Genomic DNA, 22,561 nt, shown 5'->3' on the forward strand with positions numbered 1-22,561 from the left:
GAAAAGGAAAAACTTGAGATGGATCATGAATTTGCTCTTTAAAAAGCAAATAATTTACTTACTTCGGATTGAAAGCTATTATGAGATTAAGCCTTCGGATAGCTGGTGTTCATTTCAAGCCCTGTTTATGAGATGAGATGATCAACTCAGTCAGAGTGTGTTATCGCTCTCATCAATAATGGAGCTTGTCAGTTACTGATATGTTTCATACAGCTGGCAGCCTGCAGAACACAGGTATGAGAAAGAATTAGGCACATGGTGTACAGTACATTGAGAGTATCTCCAGTACGCCCACAGACTGGATTTTCAATGAAAGTTTGATTGTATTTGTTTGTGTAATAAAGCTTTTCCAATTGTTCTCTAAACATTTGTTAGCAACTCATAGGCCTTTCCTGTAGGAAAAGAAAAATAATCAGAACCACAGGAAGTCATGCATCTCAGGTTTGTTTATTTGCAATTTACAGAACAGAAGCTGACCTGTTTTGCATTAGCAGTCGGCAGTCATTTTGAGTGAACGAGAACAGAAAGAACTTATAAAGCAAACATAGAAGTTACAAAGTATAAGGTTCAATACATTATAGAACAGCCCACACTATTTTACAGTTGATCTCAATTAAGGAACAACAAGAGCAAGTACATAGTATTTCTACAAAAGCCTTTTTTTTTATAGAATACAAAATTAACTTGTATAGAATGTAATCTTCAAGAAGAATTTTTTTTTTTTTAGAAGGCAGCATCAGACAGACAAGCAGTGGGTTTCTCTTCCCTGACTTACATAACAACCCTGATGGAGGGATGAGGAGAAAAGAACAGAGGAGAACAGAGCATAGGATGAGAAAGTGCAGGCGAGGAGGAGGGGAACGGGAGAGGAGAAAATGCTTTCTATTCAGGCTCACAGTGGGACACAGAGTACTGCTTGTACACAAACACACACACAAAGACCCAGTCATGTACTGTACATACAGATGCTCACACCACCATACATAATACACCAAAAGGGACATTGGGAATGTAACAATAGTGGCGCTGTATATTTGTAAATTTTTCACAAAATGGATCGTCAACATATGTACTGCGAGTTACATTACTACTCTGTAAGTCTAATTACAATTGCTGCCAACATTTTTAGTACTTAAAAGATTCCTGAAAAGAGAAAACAAATAAAATCTTCCTTGATGTTGTTTCCCCACACACATTATCTCATCCTGAGGCCCTAACTGAAATTTCCCCTGTTCACCACTAGATAGAGGTAGAACATAGGTAAACCTTTCTTCACGTTGGACTTCGCATCATTGCTGCCTAACGATACAGTACTGAACCAGCATAACTGCTTTACTTACACTACACTATTTTACTGACGTCTAATAGCTTGGTTTTCATTGCACAGAAAAACAAAGCTGTGCATTTCTCAACAGGCTGAGCAACATCAAAACACCCCATGAATTGCTGTTTTGCCCAAATACACTTCAGCAAGAAGGAGACTTTGATCTTCCTCTGAATACAAGATGAATATATAATGAAATTCAAGTAGATACTGCGGCTGAATACCAAATCAATAATGCAACCTTGTATCAAAGTGTGTAATAGACCCGTCAGTCCACTACAGTATACTGTGCCAGTATAATATTTTGCCTCCTTTAGGCCTGAAAAACTCAAGGTTAGGTTTGGAAAAACAATGATGACCAAACATGACATTGCTACAGTATCCTCTAGTGGACAGACAGGTGTATTACATGTATTGACGTGATACCAGGCTAAATAATAAGGCCTTGTAAAACTATCATCATCATTAGGGCCCGAGCACCGATGGTGCGAAAGCCCTATTGTTCTTCAAGTAATTATTATTCCGTGTTATTATTATTCTCTGTAAACAACTGAATTTTTGGAGGCTTTATCATATTCAAAAATGCATGAAAGTTGGTACATGTGTCTCTCCCGCAAAGAATTTCGTATTTTAGTGTAGGCGTGAGTGGGCATGGCCAAATGGCTTGCTAGTGCCCCCTAAACAGATGATACCCCGGTGGCTACATTTACCTGCATGCACGAAATTCGGTGGACATATGTATCACACTGAGATGTACAAAAAAGTTCCAATGCACCATTACGTTAACTCAACAGGAAGTCCGCCATTTTGAATTTAGTTGTCATTTTTGGCGATTCACACATATTTTAACAAACTCCTCCTACAGATTTTGTTAGACCGACTTGAAATTGTGTCTGTGCACTCTTAACATGTTTGGAATTAAAAGTTATTAAAATAATTTGTTTTCATCGATCGGTGTACCTGTGGCGTGGCGGCCAAAAAGTGACCCAAAAGTCATACATGTCGTCTATAGTATGCCTTTATTTTCATAATTTGGATGACATGCTATAGTATGATTTAAAAAAAAGTCATGACTAAGGGGGGCTCGAACCCCAAACCTTTTGGCCGAGAGGCAACAGTGCTGCATTCGATTCTCCACTTGAGGCATGCATGTCAGTTCAGAAAAAGGTCACACTCTAAAAAGTGATGAAAAAAAAAAGTCATACTTGTACTTGTATACTTGACATGTATGTCGTCCAAAATATTTTTTTTTTAAAAAGTCATACCATAGCATGTTGTCCAAAAAGTGATAATAAAAAACAGCATATCCAAAAAGTGACCCAAAAGTCATTTTTGTATATAGTATATAGTATAGCCAGGGCAATGCGGCTAAGTTTGATGTTTCGCTGCGACACAGGAAGTTGATGTTTAAGGTCAAACAATGCTCCAAGCCTCACGAAACTTTGCTCATGCATCACGCACCAACTTTCATAAGTTTTTGAAGATGTTAATGCTGTCAAAAAAGTAAAATTTTTTTTAAAGAAGAATAAGGAACGAGTTCGAGAAAAAAATTAAAATTGCAAGCGGGAATATGCGGACCCTCACGTGCGGCACCAACCCGTTGGATCCCCGACGTGCAGCGAGCGAGGGCCCACATATCACTGCTTGCAGTTCTAATTAAAGTTTGCACTGCTGCTCATTTTATGGTTTTCAGCAATGACAGGAGTATGAGAAAACTCGTACTGCAAACTTTTGATGAGCCCCAGGCCAGATCCAGCAGTGTCAGCAGGAGATCTGTGATTTGATGTCATCATATGTAGGCCATCTACTGTCCTCTGCAGGGAGGGACAGCTGAGGAGAAACTTGTTATTCCAGATAAAGCAGGCCACACAAGACTCATTTTAATTACAAAAGACAGATTTCCCCTTCGAATGTCACCGAGGGGTTCAAAATAATCGGTTGAGGCTGACAACACTGCTGCAGTGGCTTCAGTCTTTGAGGGAAAGCCCCAAAAGGTTTATTTCAACAGCAATGTGGTCAAATATGTAGAAAAGATTAACATATGTAATAACTACATTCAAAGAATGCAAAATAAACAATGTACAACATGAGATAATAAAAATACAGCAGATGTATATGCTAAAAATAAATATGTATTTTTTTGTCAGCAACCACACTGTAGCAGTGACACTGCTGATGCAGCTCGTCCTCTTAACCACCAACACACACCGACTGCTTTCCAATTACTGGACTGAAGATAAATTGCAAGGACAGCAAGTTTCTGTTATCTTTCTTTTTTTACTTTCAGCAAAGCAGACAAGAAATCATGCACTCCAGTACACAGATTGGACAGCAGTGAGAGGCCCATCATGGCGTTTTTGTCACCCATAATTAGTGAAATATGTTCAGTGCTGAGGAGTATTTAATGGTTGGTGTGCTGGGTTGCCTCCCTCCGGTCTTCCATTGAGGTTTGGAGGACAGTGGGGTGATGTGAGGTGTCATGGTGCCAGTTTGTTGTTCTTGTTGTGAAGTGACCAGGGGCCTTATTTATAAAACACTGAATGTTCATGTCTATTACTGATCATCGTATCATGTAATTTACCAATGGTTAAAATACCATCCAGAGTGCTGACTTAAAAGTATATATATATATATATAGCTGCATACTGCAGACCCCCCACCAGTCAGTGTCACTTAAAACCTTTGTCAGGTTCTGAACTTGAGAATGAAGAAAGTAATAATGGTTGCTGTTGAAGGGTGCATGACAATAAGACAAGTTAGGGTCATCATGGGAAATTTTTGTTATGTATTTTTTTTCATTAGTTCTTTGGTATTTTTTTTTTCATTTATAAATTCTAACTTTCTTGGTTGAAATTTTTTGTTGTTTCTTGCAACACCAGGAACAATACAACTTTGGACCGTCTGTATGCAAATACAAAGAACGCTTACAGCTCTTCAACCGTCTATCAGTTGGGTCGCTCAGATCACAGCTTGGTTCATCTCCTCCCTCTTTACATACCCGTGGTGAACAAACAACTCCCCACCACCAGGTATGTGAGAAGATGGTCTGAGGAGGCCAGTGAGGCGCTGACTGGGACGTGCTATGTCGGCCTCAGTGACCCACTGCATCACAGACTGCATGACTCTCTGTGTTGAGAACACTGGGCCCACCAAGAAGGTGCGGTGTTTTTCTAACAATGAGCCCTGGGTGACCCCGGAGCTGAAAGCCTTGCTGAACGAGAAGAAAAGGGTTTTCAGGTCTGGGGATAGCGAGGAGCTGAAGAGGGTGCAAGAGGAACTAAAAAGGGAAATAAGGAAAGGACTGCTACAGAAGGAATCTGAATGTGAGGTCTGGAGAGGGCTCAAAACCATCACGGGCCACAGCAGCGGTGGTGGGAGGGGCCCAGAATCTGGAGTGCAGGTATGGGCCTGTTTTTCAACAGCTTTGTTTCTGCCCCCTACTCCCTCCCCCACCCTCCAGAGCACAGTGCAGGCCACAGCTCAACCTCTCTGGCAGTCTCCCCCCTACCCCCACGTGACATCAAAGTCACCCTCCTCACACCTTTTACCTCCACTCCACTCTTAGTTAGGTGTCAAACACTTCCTCCCATCAGGATCAAAAGGAGCCACCCCCTACTCCCCCTCTCACCATCACGTCTGATCAGCTGAGGAAGGAACTGAGGAGAGTGAAGGTGAGGAAGGCAACAGGAAAACCTCCTGTGTAGTTCCAGTCCCCAAGACTGCACACCCCAAGGAGCTAAATCACTTCAGACCTGAAGGCTTAACCTTTCACCTGATGAAGACGATGGAGAGGATCATTCTCGGCTCCCCTGCAGTTCGCTCACAGAGCAGGCATCGGTATGGCGGACGCGGTCATCTACCTGCTGCACAGATCCCTCTCTCACTTGGAGAACACTGGCAGCACTGTGAGGGTCACGTTCTTTGACTTCAGCACGTTCAACGCCATACAGCCATCACTGCTAGGGGGGAAGCTGGACCATCGACTACCTCACCAATAGACCGCATGTGAGGCTTCACAACTGTGTGTCTGATGTGGTGGTCTGCAGCACGGGCACAGTGCTCTCCCCCTTCCTGTTCTCCCTGTACACGTCAGACTTCAGGTACAACACTGACTGCTGCCATATCCACAAGTTCTCTGATGATACAGCCATCGTTGGACGTGTATCAGAAGGAAACGATCTGGAGTATAGGGAGGTCAATGCTGACTTCGTCGACTGGTGTGATCTCAATCACCTCCGGATTAACGCCAGCAAGACGAAGGAATTGGTGATTGTTTTCCGCAGGAAGGCAACACCAACTACACCGGTGAACATCCAGGGATTGGACGTTGACATTGTGGACACTTATAAATTCCTGGGTGTTCACCTCAACAATAAACTGGAGTGGTCGGACAGCACAGATGTCCTCTTCAAGAAGGGCCAGAATCGACTCCATCTGCTGAGAAGACTGAGGCCTTTCAGAGTCTGCAGGACTCTGCTGAGGTCATTCTACGACACTGTGGTGGCGTCTGCCATCTTTTATGTAGTGGTCTGCTGGGGCTGTGCAGGCACAGAGAGAGACAGGAAGAGAATAAACAAGCTAGTCAAAAGGGCTGGCTCTGTTCTGCACAATCCTCTGGAATCAATGGAGGAGGTGGGTGAGAGGAGGATGTTAGCCAAGCTGACATCAATCATGGACAACACCTCACCCCCTCCATGGGACTGTAGGAGCTTTAAGTAGCTCCCTCAGTGGCAGATTGCTCCACCCTCAGTGCAGGAAAGAGCGCTACCGCAGGTCGTTTGTCCCGACGGCTGTCAGACTGTTCAACACCAGCCTAAAATAATGTAGCACCTGTCATAGCAAACTTCTTTTTCATCCCAAGTTGTATTTATTTATTTTTGTGTATACAGTTTGTGTGTGTGTGTGTGTGTGTGTGTGTGTGTGTGTGTGTGTGTGTGTGTGTCTGTGTGTATTTATTCATTGGTCTTAGTTTTTCAAAAAAAATTCTTTAAATCTATCTTATTTTTATTGTATACATATTTGTATTTTTTCTTGTGTGCACCTTTTTTTCTAACTGGGTTTCTATACTGCTGTGACGACTAACTTTCCCCACTGTGGGATTAATAAATGATCTTATCTTATCTTATCTTATCTTATCTTATCTTATCTTATCTTATCTTATCTTATCTTATCTTATCTTATCATCTTCTATGATGGAATAACGATGGAAAGGTGTATTTTTGTTTTTGTACGTAGGTGAATTAAAAGAAACTAAATACAATGTAAGTCACTGTACTGATTGGACAGACCAGGGTGTATATAATCATAAAACAGTGCGTGGGATCCACACTAAAAGTGTACGTACACACAAAAACTGCAAAAACGCAAAAATATCTTCAGATTTATAAAACTGTACCATGCACACGTACAAGCAATATTCCTTTTATAAATCACAATCTTGTAGCTGGCACGATGAGTAGGGCATTTCATCTGTAGTGTAAACTTTATTTTGAAATATTTGGCGAGTATCACTGCTTTGCAGGTTAAAATCACCAAGTTACAGAGCCGACAGGAGTTTGCGGTAGGGCCCACACATTCTCACGGCTCATGAGAATTTTATACATCCCATCGTGTACGTGGAAACCAGCGAACGCAAAGTTTTAGTGCGTACGCACTGTTTATACATGAAGTCTTCCACATTTTGTGCGTACTTACATTTTTGGACCTCAGCTTCCAGCTTACTCTGGAAACAAAGACAAAAATGCTGAGCTTGAAGGGGATTTTCCATCAGAGGACACATACGAATTTATTTGCAAAATCTTTCCATGACTGCACTGTCATCTGTTTGGTCAAAACCATAATACCAGAAGGTTAATACAAACTCAACACTTCTTGCACACATTTAAAATTAAAAGCCCTCAAGTGTTTCAATAGATAGAAACTCTTCATGTCTTAGTTAGGCTTCTATTGTGAAACATTTGCAGGAATGTGTTGTGACTGAAGTCAATCACGCTTTAGATGAGAAATCCACAATGCCTGTTGAAAATAGCAGGGTTATATAGTTAACTTTAGTAAAGTGAGAGAAATATACATTATTGACTATTGTATGTCCACCGTTTAAACAGTAGTTACACAACCTTAAAAACGAGCCACAACTTCACAGTGCATGTGCCGGTGTCAGCTGTACACCTAAAAAAAATGGAGCTACACCTCTGATTCTCACTAAATGCAAATATGATTGGCTTATAACATGCGCACTAGTTTGTTTTCTGACAGAGGAATCCTTGTGTCCACACCAGTAGGGTGCCCAGAGCAGGGAGACTGTAGATGACAACGTGTGTGCGCGTTTGTGTGTGTAGCTTTGGCCTTGTAGCCATGCTACATAGCTTAATAGATAAGCACACCGCTTCAATAAGCAGACTGCAGAGCAGAGACATAGAAGCAGGCACAGTGGAATTTCCCATTAAACAGCTCCACACTGAAAATACCTCAATCTCAGATCAGTTTTGTCAAGGGAAAGCTATGTGATAACGAAAAAATAAATCTGCTTAAACATGTTTGCAAAAGTTACAGAAAAGTGCAGCTTTGGCAGGTTGTGTTGAAGATGTAAGAAAAAACATTTTGCATAGATAAATTATCAAAACAAAAATCTAAATAAATGCCCAAATAAATGTGGAAAAAAATTAAAAATATAAATATACAAATAATATTATATAAATATACTGTACAAGAAGTTTTACCATTGCAAAAATGGGTAATTCATTTAATGAATGGGCTAAACGCTACCTGGTGTGTTGTATAGGATTATTAGCAGAGGAGACTTCATGATGGACTTTGTGAGGGCCAAAATGGCCACTGTTTGTGCTGTGCTTAATTATTCAATGAATGCCTTTTACCACCAACAACAGATGGGCTGTTCATGAATGATTCAAGTATCTATTCTACTACTCCAAATTACGATTTCCATGTTAAATTGGATATTTAATAAGGGTGTACTGTAGAATTACAATGTGCAGAATAGAAACAATAACCTGACATGACGGAATGGACTTTAGTTTGTCACAGCAGGAAATCCACATCTAAAGATAATTAAATTAACGATGATTCAATTCCAAATCGCTAGTTAAGTTTCAAGGTCTTTGTATAGTCCTTTTTTACAGCAGACATTCTGACATATTGGGAAAGCACAAGTATATGTTTCTATAGAATTAATGGCGGCTGCATTCCACTTATGTGCGGTCCAACTATTATGTATACTAGTTCACTGTCATGACTTACTGGGGCACTTAATGGAACTGTGCCATTATTCATGTCATTAATTACATCGGTGCTTTTCGTTTTGTGACAATCCAAAGTGTCTATTTTCAAAAAGGTCTAATTTATTGGAAAGGTCTTTCTTTGATCCTCTTTCATTTTGATTTCTTGATTCTCTTTTCTCCTCTTTGTTGTTTGAGTCAGTTTGTTTCTGTCAAAGCCAAACTGCTTGTTTGCTTGCTAACCACACAAAGCTTTCTAATAATTTTTATTGCCAAAACAAACCACAGATGTAACATGAATCACTTCCTCTGTACATACTTCTTCTCATGTAAGTACTTTGGGACAACACATTTTTTCACCTGGTTAAAGGCTAAATTAAAACAATGAATCAGTGTTTAAAAAAAAAAAAGACTGTGAAAGAAGATCAAGGATGTAGACAATTACTGAATATTTGTTATGCTGTGATTTCCATTGCAAAACATTGTCAGACCTTTAAAGCAGACGTGTAGCTGTGTTGAAACATGGATTAAGATGCGCAGTCTATTAGATGTAATTCTGTGGCTGCCACTGCAGGGTCCCTGGCCATGAATGATGTCAATACAGCCCTCCTGCTCATAGCTGTATCTTTGTAGTGAGTTCAGATTTAAAAAGAAAGTGACAAAGTGAATGTATTTAGAAGTATGATTAAAAAAAAAACTGTTTCAGACTTTCTTTCCCCCAGCATGGACTGGATTTACAGGCCTAATCCCAATCTACACACTCATGGCTTTAGGTTTTAGGGTGGAGATTGGGATTGGGTTTTATGGATGTGGAGGGCTGACTTCAGGATGTCCACAGCAGCATTCAAAGGTCTTCTCAATATTCTTCATGTGGACAGAGATCACAATTGGCCACATCATTTAGAAGTCCTCAGTTTTGTTTATTGGCTGACACATGGACATTTTGAGTACAGGCTTTTGATGTGCCCACATCAACTGTGTTTAGGGTGGTGCACAGAGTTGCCAGGGAGATAGGCAAGTAAAAGGTCGAGGTTATTTTTTTTCCCTCATCCAATTTGGGGAGAGGATTTGGAAGACTGGCAAAAACCTGAGCATTCAATAAATCTGTAGGAGCCATAGATGGCTGTCAGATAGGGATCAAATGTCAAATAATTGTATTCTTTTCAACTTCAAGCCATCTGCGACTCCTCCAATAAATCTCTGATAGATATTAAGGTTGTGTTCAAGACAAACCATGTTTAAAAAAAAAAAAAAAAAACTTTAGGTGGCCCCGTTTCCCTCAGTGTTCACCAAATGGGACACAAGACAATCCAGTAAAATGTTACACACTTGTGAGCTTTTCACAGTGTGATTTTCCATTTCAAAAGCTGGGTTTGAATGTGTGAAAAATATGTACTGAGAACCCTGTAAACTCTCAAGTTGAATGTGACTGTCTCTCATCATAATCAGATTTATTTTTGAGCCTTACATTATTTGCATTATTGTCACAGTACAATCACATTAGTATGGTGCATGTGAACACTGTCAGGTATTAAACGCGCCCCTCTACTGCGGCACCTGACAAACTGCCATTCATCATACTGATCCTTACGAAATAAAAACTAGTCTAACTGCTCTAATTCTGTGTTTGCCATTCTGGACTTTCTGCTCATAAATCATTCACAGAGTGTGATTCTCACACTGCAGACTGAATCGACATGTATTGGATCTGTGATGATACTTCACTCAGATGACGGTTGCCGTTTCACAAACAGCCGCAGGAGAGACAAAAATCAGCACCAGAGAGTGAACATGAAGAGAAAATGCTGCTGCTGCTCATCTGGCTGAAGTTATGGTGCAGTATCATTGTCTGTGAGAGTGGGTACACACAGTTGTTGAGGAAACACAACACATGGAGAGGGAAACATGCATAAGGTTATCATTGGAGATTATGCTGGTACAGTGGAGGAAATCCTGCTCTGCTTTTTTAGCTTTAATAATGAAACTAAGCATCTGTTAATGGCTGGAGATGACATAACCTCCATGTCACTTAAAGAAAATACTGCAGAGACAGACTTTTACCCATCATGCTTCTTACATGCTCTGCAATATGCAATATGCCGTACCATACATAGACTGGCTGTGCAATATTTTGTTTTTAAGCTTGTATACATTGCTAGTTTATTAAGCTATGGAAAAAAAAAGCCTCATTTGTGCAATATATCTCAAGTGTTGGACTGTATTGTAAATTTATATGTGAAATGCAGACTCTTTTTTATTTAAACCTTGCTATTTATGGCACACAAATAGCATTGTGCATTTTGGACATAGCATAACATTATTTCTAAGAAACATATTCTTTATTTTCCCAATGGGGACAATAAAGTATATCGTATCATATTGTATTGTGTCGCGGAGTATCATATCATATCGTGTCGCAGCATATCCTATCGTATTGCGTCATATCGTGTTGCGTTGTATCGTATCGCATCGCATCGTATTGTCGTTTTGTATCGTGTCAAGAAACATGCTGCCTGGGAGAATGTACATGATATATACCATTTTGAGACCATATTTACAGGTATGTACTTCAGGATCAAGAGTGCTGGGCTTTATGAGGACCAATGAAAGGCTAATATAGGGCTTTTTACAGCCTTTCAGCATCGCATACTGTCTACATACTGACTCATACGGACTCATACTATCTTTTTTTACATTCAGGTATGACAAAAGAGCCTCACCACACTTTTATATTGTCTTTACATGTAAATGAGAATTTAAGGATATTAATTGCTACCTAGGATTTAATGATTACTTATGATAGAATAATGGACAGCTATGTGGAAAAGGAGCTACATGGTGCAAAAGCCAGCAGCAGGAGGACAATGTGTAGGTCAATACAATCTAGTAAAGATGATGGACAAGTTGAGATATAAAAGACACAGGGATAGCTACAGATTGTGGAAGATGATGATGAAAATGTCAACACCAAAATCACCCACGTCACAGCATAATTTTTTTTAATGTTATGTGATAAAACTATGGTATGCATGATGTGATAGGAGACATGACAGGAATTATGAGTTTTCTTCTGATATTTGACCAGGAGATGGAGAGACTGGTTACCTGAGACCTGCACTGTACAGTGTTGGCATGTGCACACAAGGTCCTGCATGGAGTCAGGTGTTGCTTTGACCTCCCACAACAGAAAGCATATGAATTAATCATGCTGAGAAAAGCTGTGTTTGGGTCTGTCTATTGAATAGATTTTTGTCCAATTACACACGTAGTTAAAACTGCCACTCTGCATATTGTAATTTATCTTCAGCAGATAAAGTATGTTTTTCATATTTTTCATGGCAGAAATCTTTATTTTATAGTTCCTCAATGCAGTACTGACAGAAAAGACTAACTAAAATAAAAGACTATTATTATTTGCATTCATAGGCCTATATAGTTCATTTTAACCTTATGGCCTTTAATTACTTTTAGCATATCTGCCTCTGTATATCTACTCATTTTGGTGGCACAAGGGGAAATAAAGTTGTACTGCACTGAATTTAATTGAATTTCATATTTTGAAAAAATGGATTACAACAAAACGTTTTTAAATAGAGTCCTGAACTTTAACCAAAATAAAAGACTCTTTAAGGACAAAAGTTGCACATGGGCTCAGGTGAATTCAGGGTTTGAAGCTACAGAAGTTGAACCTGTCTATAATTTTTTAAGTGGATTTCCTGCCTGCGACACATGCTGTTTGTCCACTGACCTGTATGGAAATATCCTCGGAAGTAAAGTGTATTTGAAATGCCTTGCATGGCCCCTGGTGTCCATACACATGAATTTATTTTACCTGCACTTACTTTTCTTCTCATGTCTTGCAGTGGTGGCGACAGAGAGCTGCAGAAACGAGGCTCTCCCTCTCCTCCAGAGCTTCATCCTGTTATCTGGGCGGAGAGAGGGAGAGAGTGACCGTGCAGCACACCGCCTCCCTGTTCTCACCCACAATTCCTCTGAGCAGGAACCGGCTGGTTTGTTTCACCGAGGCAGAGGGATCCTGAAGAGAGGAGGGGAGGATCTGGCGGAACAAAGCGGGGTCATTTATAAATTTACTACTCACACAGCGGAAAACTGGATTATATTTAGATTTTTTTTTGGCAGTTTTTGAGACTCTGCTTCCTGCTTTGTCCTGTTGCGCTACAAGCTCCCATTGTAGCAGGAGTGATCTCTTCCTTTTGTTGCTCTGCAATTGTTTATTCACGCTCCAACTTCTGCCTCCTGTTTCACCAAATAGGAGGTTTCATTTCTGTTTCTCTTGTTTCGGCCTAAACGGAATGAATGACAAAAACAAAGGAGGTTGATGTCCATAACTCTCCGACTCACCTCTTCTTCGCCTCGCCCAAGGAACGGAGACTCCATCTCCGGCAGAAGATGGAAAGCGGAGGCGGGACGGAGAGCTCGGACAGCGGCCAGGCGCAGCACGCTGTGCCCGGTCAGCAGCAACCGAACCCCCGGCCTGAAACCGCGGAGCTCTCTGCCATGCTGTCCGCTCAGCCTCCGGGCGAGAAGAAGAAGAAGATAAACCGGGCCCCGTCCCCGGCCAGACCGAAGGATGTCCCCGGGTGGTCGCTCACGAAGATCCGCGGAGGGATTGGGACGCCAACCCTGAGCGTCAAGCCGGGAGCCATCCATCTGGGTAGCCGTATTTCCCGGCGCAGCCCCGTGGGAAGTCTCGCTGGAAAGGACGCCAAAGCAGAGAAATGTGGTGGTAAACCGGGTGGCAAATCCTCCTTCTCCGGCGGCGCGTTGTCCAAGAGCTCCGCATCCAAGGCGGCTAAGAGTACCGGCGGGCGGAGGAAGGTGTCGGACGCCAGCATTGGATCCGATGATTTATCCAAAGACTCCGGATGCGCCCCCGGGAAGCTCTCCCCGACCGACAGCAGCTCTGAGCTATCGGACTGCGCCTCTGAGGAAAACAAACTGTCCGCGGACGCTGCGAGCAGCGACGCCGAGTCGAGGAGCAGCCGGGGCGGCGGGCCGGACGCCGAGAAGCCACTCAGGGATGGTGCGTTGGCGGACAGAGCTAGCCAGCAAGCTAAGACCACCTGCTCCAGCACGGATAGGGACTACAAGGACCGGCTCTCCCTGGGCACTGACACCGGGGAAGGGAGCATATCCCCCGGTGACGAACGATCGGTCACCTCGTTTGACAGCAGGGTGCCTGCCAGCACATCTCTGGCTTTCTCAGACCTCACAGAGGAGTTCATGGACGGCATGCAGGAGGAGTTTGTCAGGGAGATAGAAGAGCTGAGATCTGAGAACGATTACCTCAAAGTAAGTTCAATACATTTTCTGAAGTGTCAGCTATCATTATGTAGATTTATATTCTTGGAAGTTATTTCACCTACCTACTTTTTGCCACAAACACAGAGAGCAGATCCTCCATCAGGGACACCGTCTTCCTGCTTTAGGCCAAACAAACCCTCTCTGTCCAAATCATGGTGTTTTATTTTGAAATCTGTTTGTCTTATTCACCAGTTCACTCTGACTTGTTTCCCAGGGTGTAGAGATTCCTTTGGATGCCTCCCATGGCCACTCACTACAAGGATGATGCTGATGTAAATAGAGAGTCTGCACCCTTGGTGGCACATGAGCAACACATGCTGTCTTGTAGCCCCAGAATGGCACATTTTCTAAAGTGTGAACTGCTGTAAAACAGTTGGTGGATATTTGGGCAGGTAGTGGCTCTTAAGTATAACTTGGCAGATGGTGTTATTTGTTGTTTTCTCCTGCCCTCATGATGGAAGTAAGGAGGCTGTCAGTGACTGAAGCTTATAGTGAAAATCACTATATATGTTTCTGTCAAACACCTAAAAGCATTAACCAGAACGTCGCTGCATTACTCACAGTGTGATTTTATGTCACTAGATTCTGAAACAAAGGGCACCTCTCAGCTCCTACAATGTGCCTGCAGGTGGTGAAACGTAATATACGTGGCTCCACCGGTCAAGCTGATCCATCCTGCCTTGAGAGTGATTGATTAATGGAGGGATAGATTAGGGAGCATGTCTCCCAGCACTAAATGGCAGTGACCAGACAAGCCAATAATTGTCAGAGATTGATTGGGGGTGGGCATTGATCAGCAGCAAATGCCTAAGCACAAGGACCACCCTGTGTTTTCTGTGGGAATTCTCTAACTATTGGGGTGTTTTGATTCTTGCTTTAGTCCCAAATTAGATCTTTATTCTGTAGGAGTCACATGGTTGATGTTTTTTTTCCACTGATCATTGTGGTGATGTTGACATATTTGCTTTGTTTTAGCACAATGGCTGCAATTAGCACCAACCATGATGCACATAAACTGTGATTCAATTAACCTGTTCTGAAAATTAACCTGATCTGTCCTGATTAGTGTTGAAAGACATTTGTTGATTCAATGACAATCAATGTGTCTAATCAATCTGTTACATAAAGGCATTTATAAGAAAACATTTGCTGTTTCTAACATTTCTTATTTGAGTTTATCAGCTTTGATATCATTGGAAATTTAGATCTGGGAGTTTTGCACATATTGAGCAATGAGCAAGTTGAAGATGTCACCCTGATTACTTGTGCGATTCCTCTAAAATCCAATTGATTTTTCTTGAGTTAAAATCTGTCTTAAAAAAATAATTCAAAAGCCTCACTCAAGAGGCTCCTTTCCTGTTCTTTTTAATGTATATCCTCCTCGTGGGTGCACGTATACAGTATGTCTCTGTCACTGTGCTGACAGAATATAGGACATCATATAATGGAGCTACCTCAGTGGACCATGGCAAAGCCTCATGGGAGGTTTAGCAGTGAAGCACTGTAAGTCTTGTAGTGTCTGTTGTTGCAGCTGAGGGACACCTGGTTTGTAATCAGAGGATCTAAAGAACATGCTGCCGAGGTGTCAGACTCTCCGACTTCTCCTAAATCCTCAATCTCACTCATTCTTTATTTTTTCCCACTAATGCTCGTTCTTTTTCTATTTCATACTTCACGCCTCTCGCCTGTCTGTCTTTCATGACGGATTCATGTACTGCATATTAATATGCAGACTCTTTCTCTGGTGCAGCCACTGTCTCCCATTCACTAATTACTGTAGGAGATCAAGACAGCTTGCAGCTGTTGGAATATCATTAATTCTGACTTTATACCTCTGTAATGTTCCCGTTGAAGGTACAACAGAATATGTGGTCAAATGTTCCTTCTACGATACATGCAGTCGTACTGATATGTCGTCCAACAGCCAGTGCATACTTATCCTCAGGTGCCAGGCTCACAACAGTTTGACTAATTGTTTAACACAGCCGAGTCGCTCCATGCCACCCACACACCTTGATAAAGCTGGGTTCACTCACCGTTAAGTTCAACAAATAATTGAATCATCATTCAAGTCCACATGTTTTGCCTTTACTGCTGGCTTCATGTTACAGCTGGGCCCGACAGAGTGTCACAAAGATGGGTCTTTCTTGGATTTAATGTGTAGGAATGTCTGTCCTGTGACTGCAATTTAAGTCAACAGATGATCATCTGTGCAGCTTGTATAGATGACTGTTTCAGCCCCGTATTACTATCCTCCTATATTCAGAATATTTTACATAGCAAAGAATCACTTTGACATTGAGCCCCAATTAAGGTACAGAAACTGTCATTAAGTGCTTGTAATGATGCCTTCGGTGATTTGTTTTTGTCTTCTAGCTTGTATAAGGCAGTCCTCTGACTTTGACGTATTAAGAATTCCCATTTATAAGCTTATGCGTTACAAAATGACTTTTAATTGAGCCCATGGCTGCTTTCCTTTTCTGAAATGTGAATACCTAATGAAAATACATGATTTGTGAAGAAATAGTACATGTGACAGACATACATTTTTTTCTTCCTTTTTAACTCAATATTACTGCCTGGTTAAACAAACATGAAACCCATCTCGCTCCTCTGTATTTGAGTTTATACTAATACATTGGCTATTTCTATCTAAATATGGCTAAATGTATGTGGGAGCGTTGGCCATTATGACACCTCCCTATGACACAAATAAAATCTATTTAGGACAATATGTGCGCATATACCCCTATTAGTTTAGCTTCATTTTAAGCTAAGCTTGCAGTCTCCTAGTTGTAGCCTCATGTTTATTGTACAGAAAGTTAAATTCTTGGCATGAAAACAAAGAAGTGTCTGTCATTGGACATCTTAAAAGTTTCCATACTTTTCTTTAGATAAAATAGACTCAACAATCAGATACTGACCAAATGAACTGCACACTACATCATATTGTACTGCGAAGTGCTGTTTCAAATGATCCACAATGGAATCGGGAAAGCTAACAGTGAAAACTTGTTTCCCCTGCCCCCTGGAACATCTGTACGCTTGTTTTTTGTTGTGTTCTTTCATTCATTAAAAGGGTGACACACTGATAATGCCCACAGCTACAGAATTTGTGTAAACAGATGTGCTTCAGGAATTTAACTGCAGATGATTTGGGTTCAGAGCTCTAGGAACATGATTACAAAAAAACAAAGTCCAATGACAGGTGGGGAGGACGGCTCAGCAGATGTACGTGCGCTCTAATTTCTAACATGAACCCGTCTGGCTCAAGAACATGGCAGCTAATTGGTTGATTTCGTCTCCTGACTGGCTGATTGCTCACACGACTGAGACAATATTCCCTGTTCTTTTAGTTAGCCGTGAAAAGCAGGTCAGTGGACCACCTCTTCTCTCTCTGTGTGTCTCAGTCTCTCACCACATTAACTTGTGATTCCCCGGTTTCGTGTTCTCACTTCCTCACTCTCTGCTGTCGTGTTATATCTCCCTCCACGTCTACATTTCTTTCATGCTCTGTTTTTCCCATCCCTGTTTTGCTTTCTCTCCCCTTTCCATTTCTTTTCCTGCTCTTTCCTTTTTTCCCCCTCTTTTCTATTTTGTGTTTTCTTGTCTTTTTTCTTTCATTGGGTATTCTGTTTTTCTTTTGTTTTCCTTCTCCTTCATCCCCTTTTTCTTTCATTTTTGGCCTTTCCTTCCCTTTCTTCCCACCTTTTCCCCCTTCTTCCACCTTCTCTCCTCTATTGCAGATGTGCAGCGATGGTCAGTGGTGTGCAGATTGCTTCTTGCTGCAGTCTTTTTTTAGCTGGATCAATAAATCTCTTTCACAAGATTGCTTACACACAAACACACACACACTCACATTGCTGCACATTACACCCACACACACTTTACCCAAAATTGTTAGTCTATATAATCCAAACAGTTATTTCAGTGTGGTAGTAGATACTGAGGCACACCCTGCTTACTGTTATTCCCCGTCTTGCTTTCATATTCCACACACACACACACACACACACACACACACACACACACACACACACACACACACACACACACACACACACACACACACACACACACACACACACACACACACACACACACACACACACACACGCGCAGACACGCACGCATCCCCAGAGCTTGTTGTTGCTACAGTTGGAGCTCCGCAGAAGCTGACCCACATTCTCCACTGTAGTAAATTATGACAGCGCTACTACGACTACTACTACAGTCACTCAGACTCCTTTTGCTTATGATGCGTACACATCACACACACGCACACGCACACACACACACACACACACACACACACACACACACACACACACACACACACACACACACACACACACACACACACACAGTACATAGGAGAGATTTTGTCTTGCTGTCCCATAAAGCCAAGTGACCCAGACTTCTTCTAATGAGGTGTGGTTAAACTTTACTGAAGACCCGTGCCAATACAAGAGCTGCACCTTAAATGTGATTCAGAGGGATGATGCAATTTTTGCTGTCAGGCTGAAATTAATAATTCATGTTCATATGTCTAAAGAGGGGTAGACAACAACACTGCTGTAAATTAATCATTTGATCAGGATTATTTTTGAGTGGAGTTTGGCTGCTGTTCATATTTTTACTCCATATTTTTAGAGTGTAGGAATTTCTTTTTCCTTTGCCCTTCATGCTTGCTGCTTCAAAAGACTCCATTTCCCCTTCAGGGACTGTTAAGAGTTTCCTCGAAGGGAAACTAATAGCTAACCCCTGACCTTTGACCTCCTCGGTGCTCCCTTGTGGGTAGGAGAGAGAAAGCATAGCCAATACAGCATCATATTGTGTTACGATGTGCACTATTCTGCAGTTTACAACACGTCAATCTCCATTTCTGATGACCCTGGTTATCTGATGGGAGAGAACAGGACTCAGCAGTTCTTTTTAAGAAGACTCTTAGTTGTTCTGCAGCGGTGAGGATGAGGATGAAGAAGATGTGGTGGCTAATGACAGCGAGAGGTGATTGATGGGATGGATTAGGATCATGACAAGCTTAATGGAATGATTTTGTGATGACAATGATGATTGCCTTGCATTTATGATGAAGATGTTTGAAGTTCTAACGACTCATATTAAACATTGAAGGATACACTTTATGTGCATACAATGCTGTCAGATCTTGACAGACACTTACAGTCACCTGTTCAGTCAGACATACTCCACAACACATAACAGCTGCTCTTTCTCCGCAGGTTGATATTAGAGGAGTAATTGGCTCTTAATATTTTATTATAAAGTGTGTGCTTCACTTATAAACACTCTCTTCTTCACTATCTTCCAGGATGAGATGGAGGAGCTGAGGTCTGAGATGCTGGAGATGAGGGACATGTACATGGAGGAGGATGTTTACCAGCTGCAGGAACTACGGCAGCAGCTGGAGCAGGTACATGTGGAGGCAGATAGACTGGCTAAATGAGATGTACTGAATCTGGTCTCATTTTCTCTGATACCTTGGTTTGGAAATGTAAATGTATAAAACAAGCAGAGGCTGCAGAATGCTTTGAAACAGGCAAGTAAGACAATAGATAATCAATCGCCTGAATGTCACCTTTGATCAAGAAGTGCTACGCAAATCCAGGCTCATTATAGATCTGCAAAATGACCCCTTAAAGGAAGATGGGTGGATTTAAGATGTAGAATTATAAAGCAAAAGAGCCTTGCTTCATTCTTTTATGTGTTTTTGTGCTGCATGTTTTGTAATGACTGCTGCCAGGCACAATAAAGTGAAGCAGAGTAACAAAGAGGACTTAGACACATGACACATATTATCATCTGCTGACACCTCCCTTCTGCAGGCAAACAAGACCTGCCGCATCCTGCAGTACCGGCTGAGGAAGGCAGAGCGGCGCTCCCTCCGCGTGGCTCAAACAGGGCAGGTGGATGGAGAGCTGATACGAACACTCGAGCAAGACGTAAAAGTAAGTGTATGTGTGAAAGATAAAGAGATAAAGAGGATAAAGAGTGAGCTGTAGTGTGGCTGTAAGCTGGCTTATTGATGTTGAAGTGTCTGACGTAGTTTGGTTGCAAAATGAGGTCAAGTGTGAGCATGATAAGCTATTTTGTCTTTAATACGAGTTTCTACTCCAAAATACTCAAACAAAACAGTTATAAGCTGGTTTATTAGGTGAAAAGCTAATTTAGTGTCTATGAGAAATCTTTGTCCTCTAGAAATCAAAAATCACTCCCTGAGGAATTGTTGAATTTATTTCCAATATTTATTAGCCCACTCGCAACTCGCCATTTATATTTTTCAAAGTCTGATGTCTGTGGCTGAAACCAACAAAACTGTAAGACCTGACATGTTTGCAATCCAAACTATTTTATCCTCAGTTCATTTGTTTTTACTTTGTTAATTTGTTTTTTGATTGCAAGTGCGAGAACTCTAATCTATGCTTGCATTAAAAGGACACAAACAATACGTACATATGGCCATATGTTAGTCAAAAACAGCAGCGGAAATAACAAACCACTGTTTCCCAAGAAGCAAGACCTAGAACATGGCTAACATGTATGCATGTATACTGTATGTGCTGTGTTTTGTTTTGGATGAAGTTTCTGTATTTTGAGACAGTTCTCACACTGTTAGAGTCACAGGACTCTGGTTGGGTCAGGCTTTCCCTCATTTGACTGACCTCAAATGGTAATAAACTGATCAGTCGCTCACTCAAGAAACCCCCACTAAGGATTACATTTACACAGATACAGTAAATACATGTCAGCACGCACTCTATCTTACAAGTGCCCTTCACACACCAGTCGTCCCAGTCAGTTCAGGAATCCCTGATAAAGGGGGATTGTACACAAACAAAAGCCTCTGAGTGTGTATTTTGTCACGCCGGCCCTGGACTATGGTTACTCTCCGTCAAGCTCGCAGGATTCCTCCGACATTTTCCATGCGAAGGAGGACACAATGAGGCCTTTATACCCTCAAAGAGCGAGAGTGCGTGTGAGAGTGAGACTGTGATATCACTCTCGGAGGGCTTTCCGCCTGCTGCTGCTGTCTGTCTCTCAGCTGCTGTCTCACCATCTGGTTGTTTTGGAGGGAAGGAGGGGAAGTGAGGATGGACGGAAGGAGGGAAAAGGATGAGCATACATCCTGGGTCTGTGAGCATGCGTGTGCTGCTGAGATGAAAGGGGGGGGGGGGGTTTCAATGTTTGAAAATTCAAATCAGCCAATCAGAGTTGGAGGATAAAGCAGGGAGGAAAATGCAGAGAGGAAGACTGAAAGAGGGAAGAGAAGCTAACAGAAGTCAAAGAGAGAGACAAAAACAAAAACAGAGGAGGGGGGAAACAAGGTATTCAGGGAGGATTAGTTGATCTGAATGGAGGCCTGACTTGAATTTAGTAGCCAGTTGTTGTGTTGGGATAAGAAGAGGGAGTGTGTTGTCAGAGATGAGAGAGAAAAAAAAAAAGTAAAGTCTGCATCTGTTGACTGCATCAGCAAAGTGGTATCATTAACACAGAAAGCTGAGAAAAACACACTGCTGGGAGACAAACCTGACCTCTCGGAGTCTCTCTCAACACATGGCTGATTGTGCCATGTTGCCGCCAGGGCCACCGACTCAGACGCCAGGTCAAGTTACACCGTGCTGTTCTGTGTGTGGGTGCATGCATTAAGCCCTTGCTAAGCTTTTACTAATGTTACAGTCACTCCTCTGTTTATTCTGGTAGCTTTATCATCAGCTTTATAACAACAGACACTCCTGCATCTATGACTCCACTCTGATTCAGCTGCACTGGAAAGTCACTTTAATAGCAGTACAAAAAACTGAACAATGACTACAAAGAGTTGAGCAGTGCTACTTAGTGTAGCAGCTCTATAAGCTTTGGATTCCAAATTTAGAATGGAAAAACTACATTATGAGAAAACATGAGGTTATTGGGAGACTCTCCAACTGTGCTGCTAAGTCATAAAAAAACCCTCAAATCATCTTTCTACAAGACAGCAGTTTTTGTAATGCTAAATGCTAGTGCTGTAGCATTATTTTTTGGGGCAGAGTGGGAGCCACGCATGTAAAAGACATGACCTAAAATATGTTTACAGCTTCAGTCCTAGCTGTTATAGTCTGGAAACCCTGTTCGCATTTACGCTTGATCAGCCAGTCTAAACGGTGGACCAACGAGCGACCTGTGGGAGTGGCTGTGTGAGGACGTTGCAGTCAAGTGTTTGTTTTTTGAACTGTAGTCCCAACAGTGTCGGCTGTGGTAAAGCCAGATAAAGTGATATAAATAGTTTTTGCAATGCTGGCAACCATTAAGGAAGTGAAGCTGGAGGCTGTTAAGACTGCGGTGGTCATTTACTGAGACCTGAGGAAGGCCTCTGTGGTTAAAAACATGGTTAGTTCGGTATTGTCATATGCTGATGGGTTAAAGGTTGCTCCAAAATAAACCCGAGGTCTACGCCCCACTGGAAACAATCCTCAATGAAACATGCCCAGACTGATATATTCACGCTGTACATTTGTGTGTGGTAATACCAGGTTTACTCCCAGTATGGAATAAAATAATGCATTGATTCTTGAATTAGGCCATGTACAACTCTTGGCACAAGTGTTTTGCTGGAATCCTTATCCCCTCATCTTGGATAATGCTCCACAGTGTATGCTAAAGTCTTAGCATGAAACAT

At 41.8% G+C, this 22,561-nt stretch overlaps 1 protein-coding gene and 1 long non-coding RNA gene across 3 annotated transcripts in view; one reads left to right on the forward strand and one right to left on the reverse strand.

Annotated features, from left to right (window-relative positions):
* Positions 1–4,827: 4,827 nt before the first annotated feature.
* On the reverse strand, positions 4,828–13,013 carry LOC138618293 (uncharacterized). The gene is made up of 3 exons (XR_011310713.1): positions 12,922–13,013; positions 12,402–12,616; positions 4,828–5,862 (listed from the first exon to the last, which is right to left on the reverse strand). It is a non-coding gene; the product is annotated as an uncharacterized lncRNA (long non-coding RNA).
* Positions 12,555–22,561, forward strand: part of mtcl2 (microtubule crosslinking factor 2) — a 113,046-nt gene continuing 103,039 nt past the window's right edge. The window contains exons 1-3 of one of the 2 annotated variants that reach the window (XM_069693899.1): positions 12,555–13,872; positions 19,217–19,318; positions 19,731–19,853. In XM_069693899.1, the coding sequence (XP_069550000.1) occupies positions 12,877–13,872; positions 19,217–19,318; positions 19,731–19,853 (1,221 nt within the window). In that variant the 5' untranslated portion in view covers positions 12,555–12,876. The remainder of the gene's footprint in view (positions 13,873–19,216; positions 19,319–19,730; positions 19,854–22,561) is intronic. The other variant, XM_069693900.1, reaches the window with a different exon arrangement.

This window comes from Brachyistius frenatus, unplaced genomic scaffold (assembly GCF_029030835.1).
Source record: "Brachyistius frenatus isolate BFR_SWC_R1_liver_20210118 unplaced genomic scaffold, ASM2903083v1 Contig_16, whole genome shotgun sequence".
NCBI classification, from domain to species: Eukaryota; Metazoa; Chordata; class Actinopteri; family Embiotocidae; genus Brachyistius; species Brachyistius frenatus.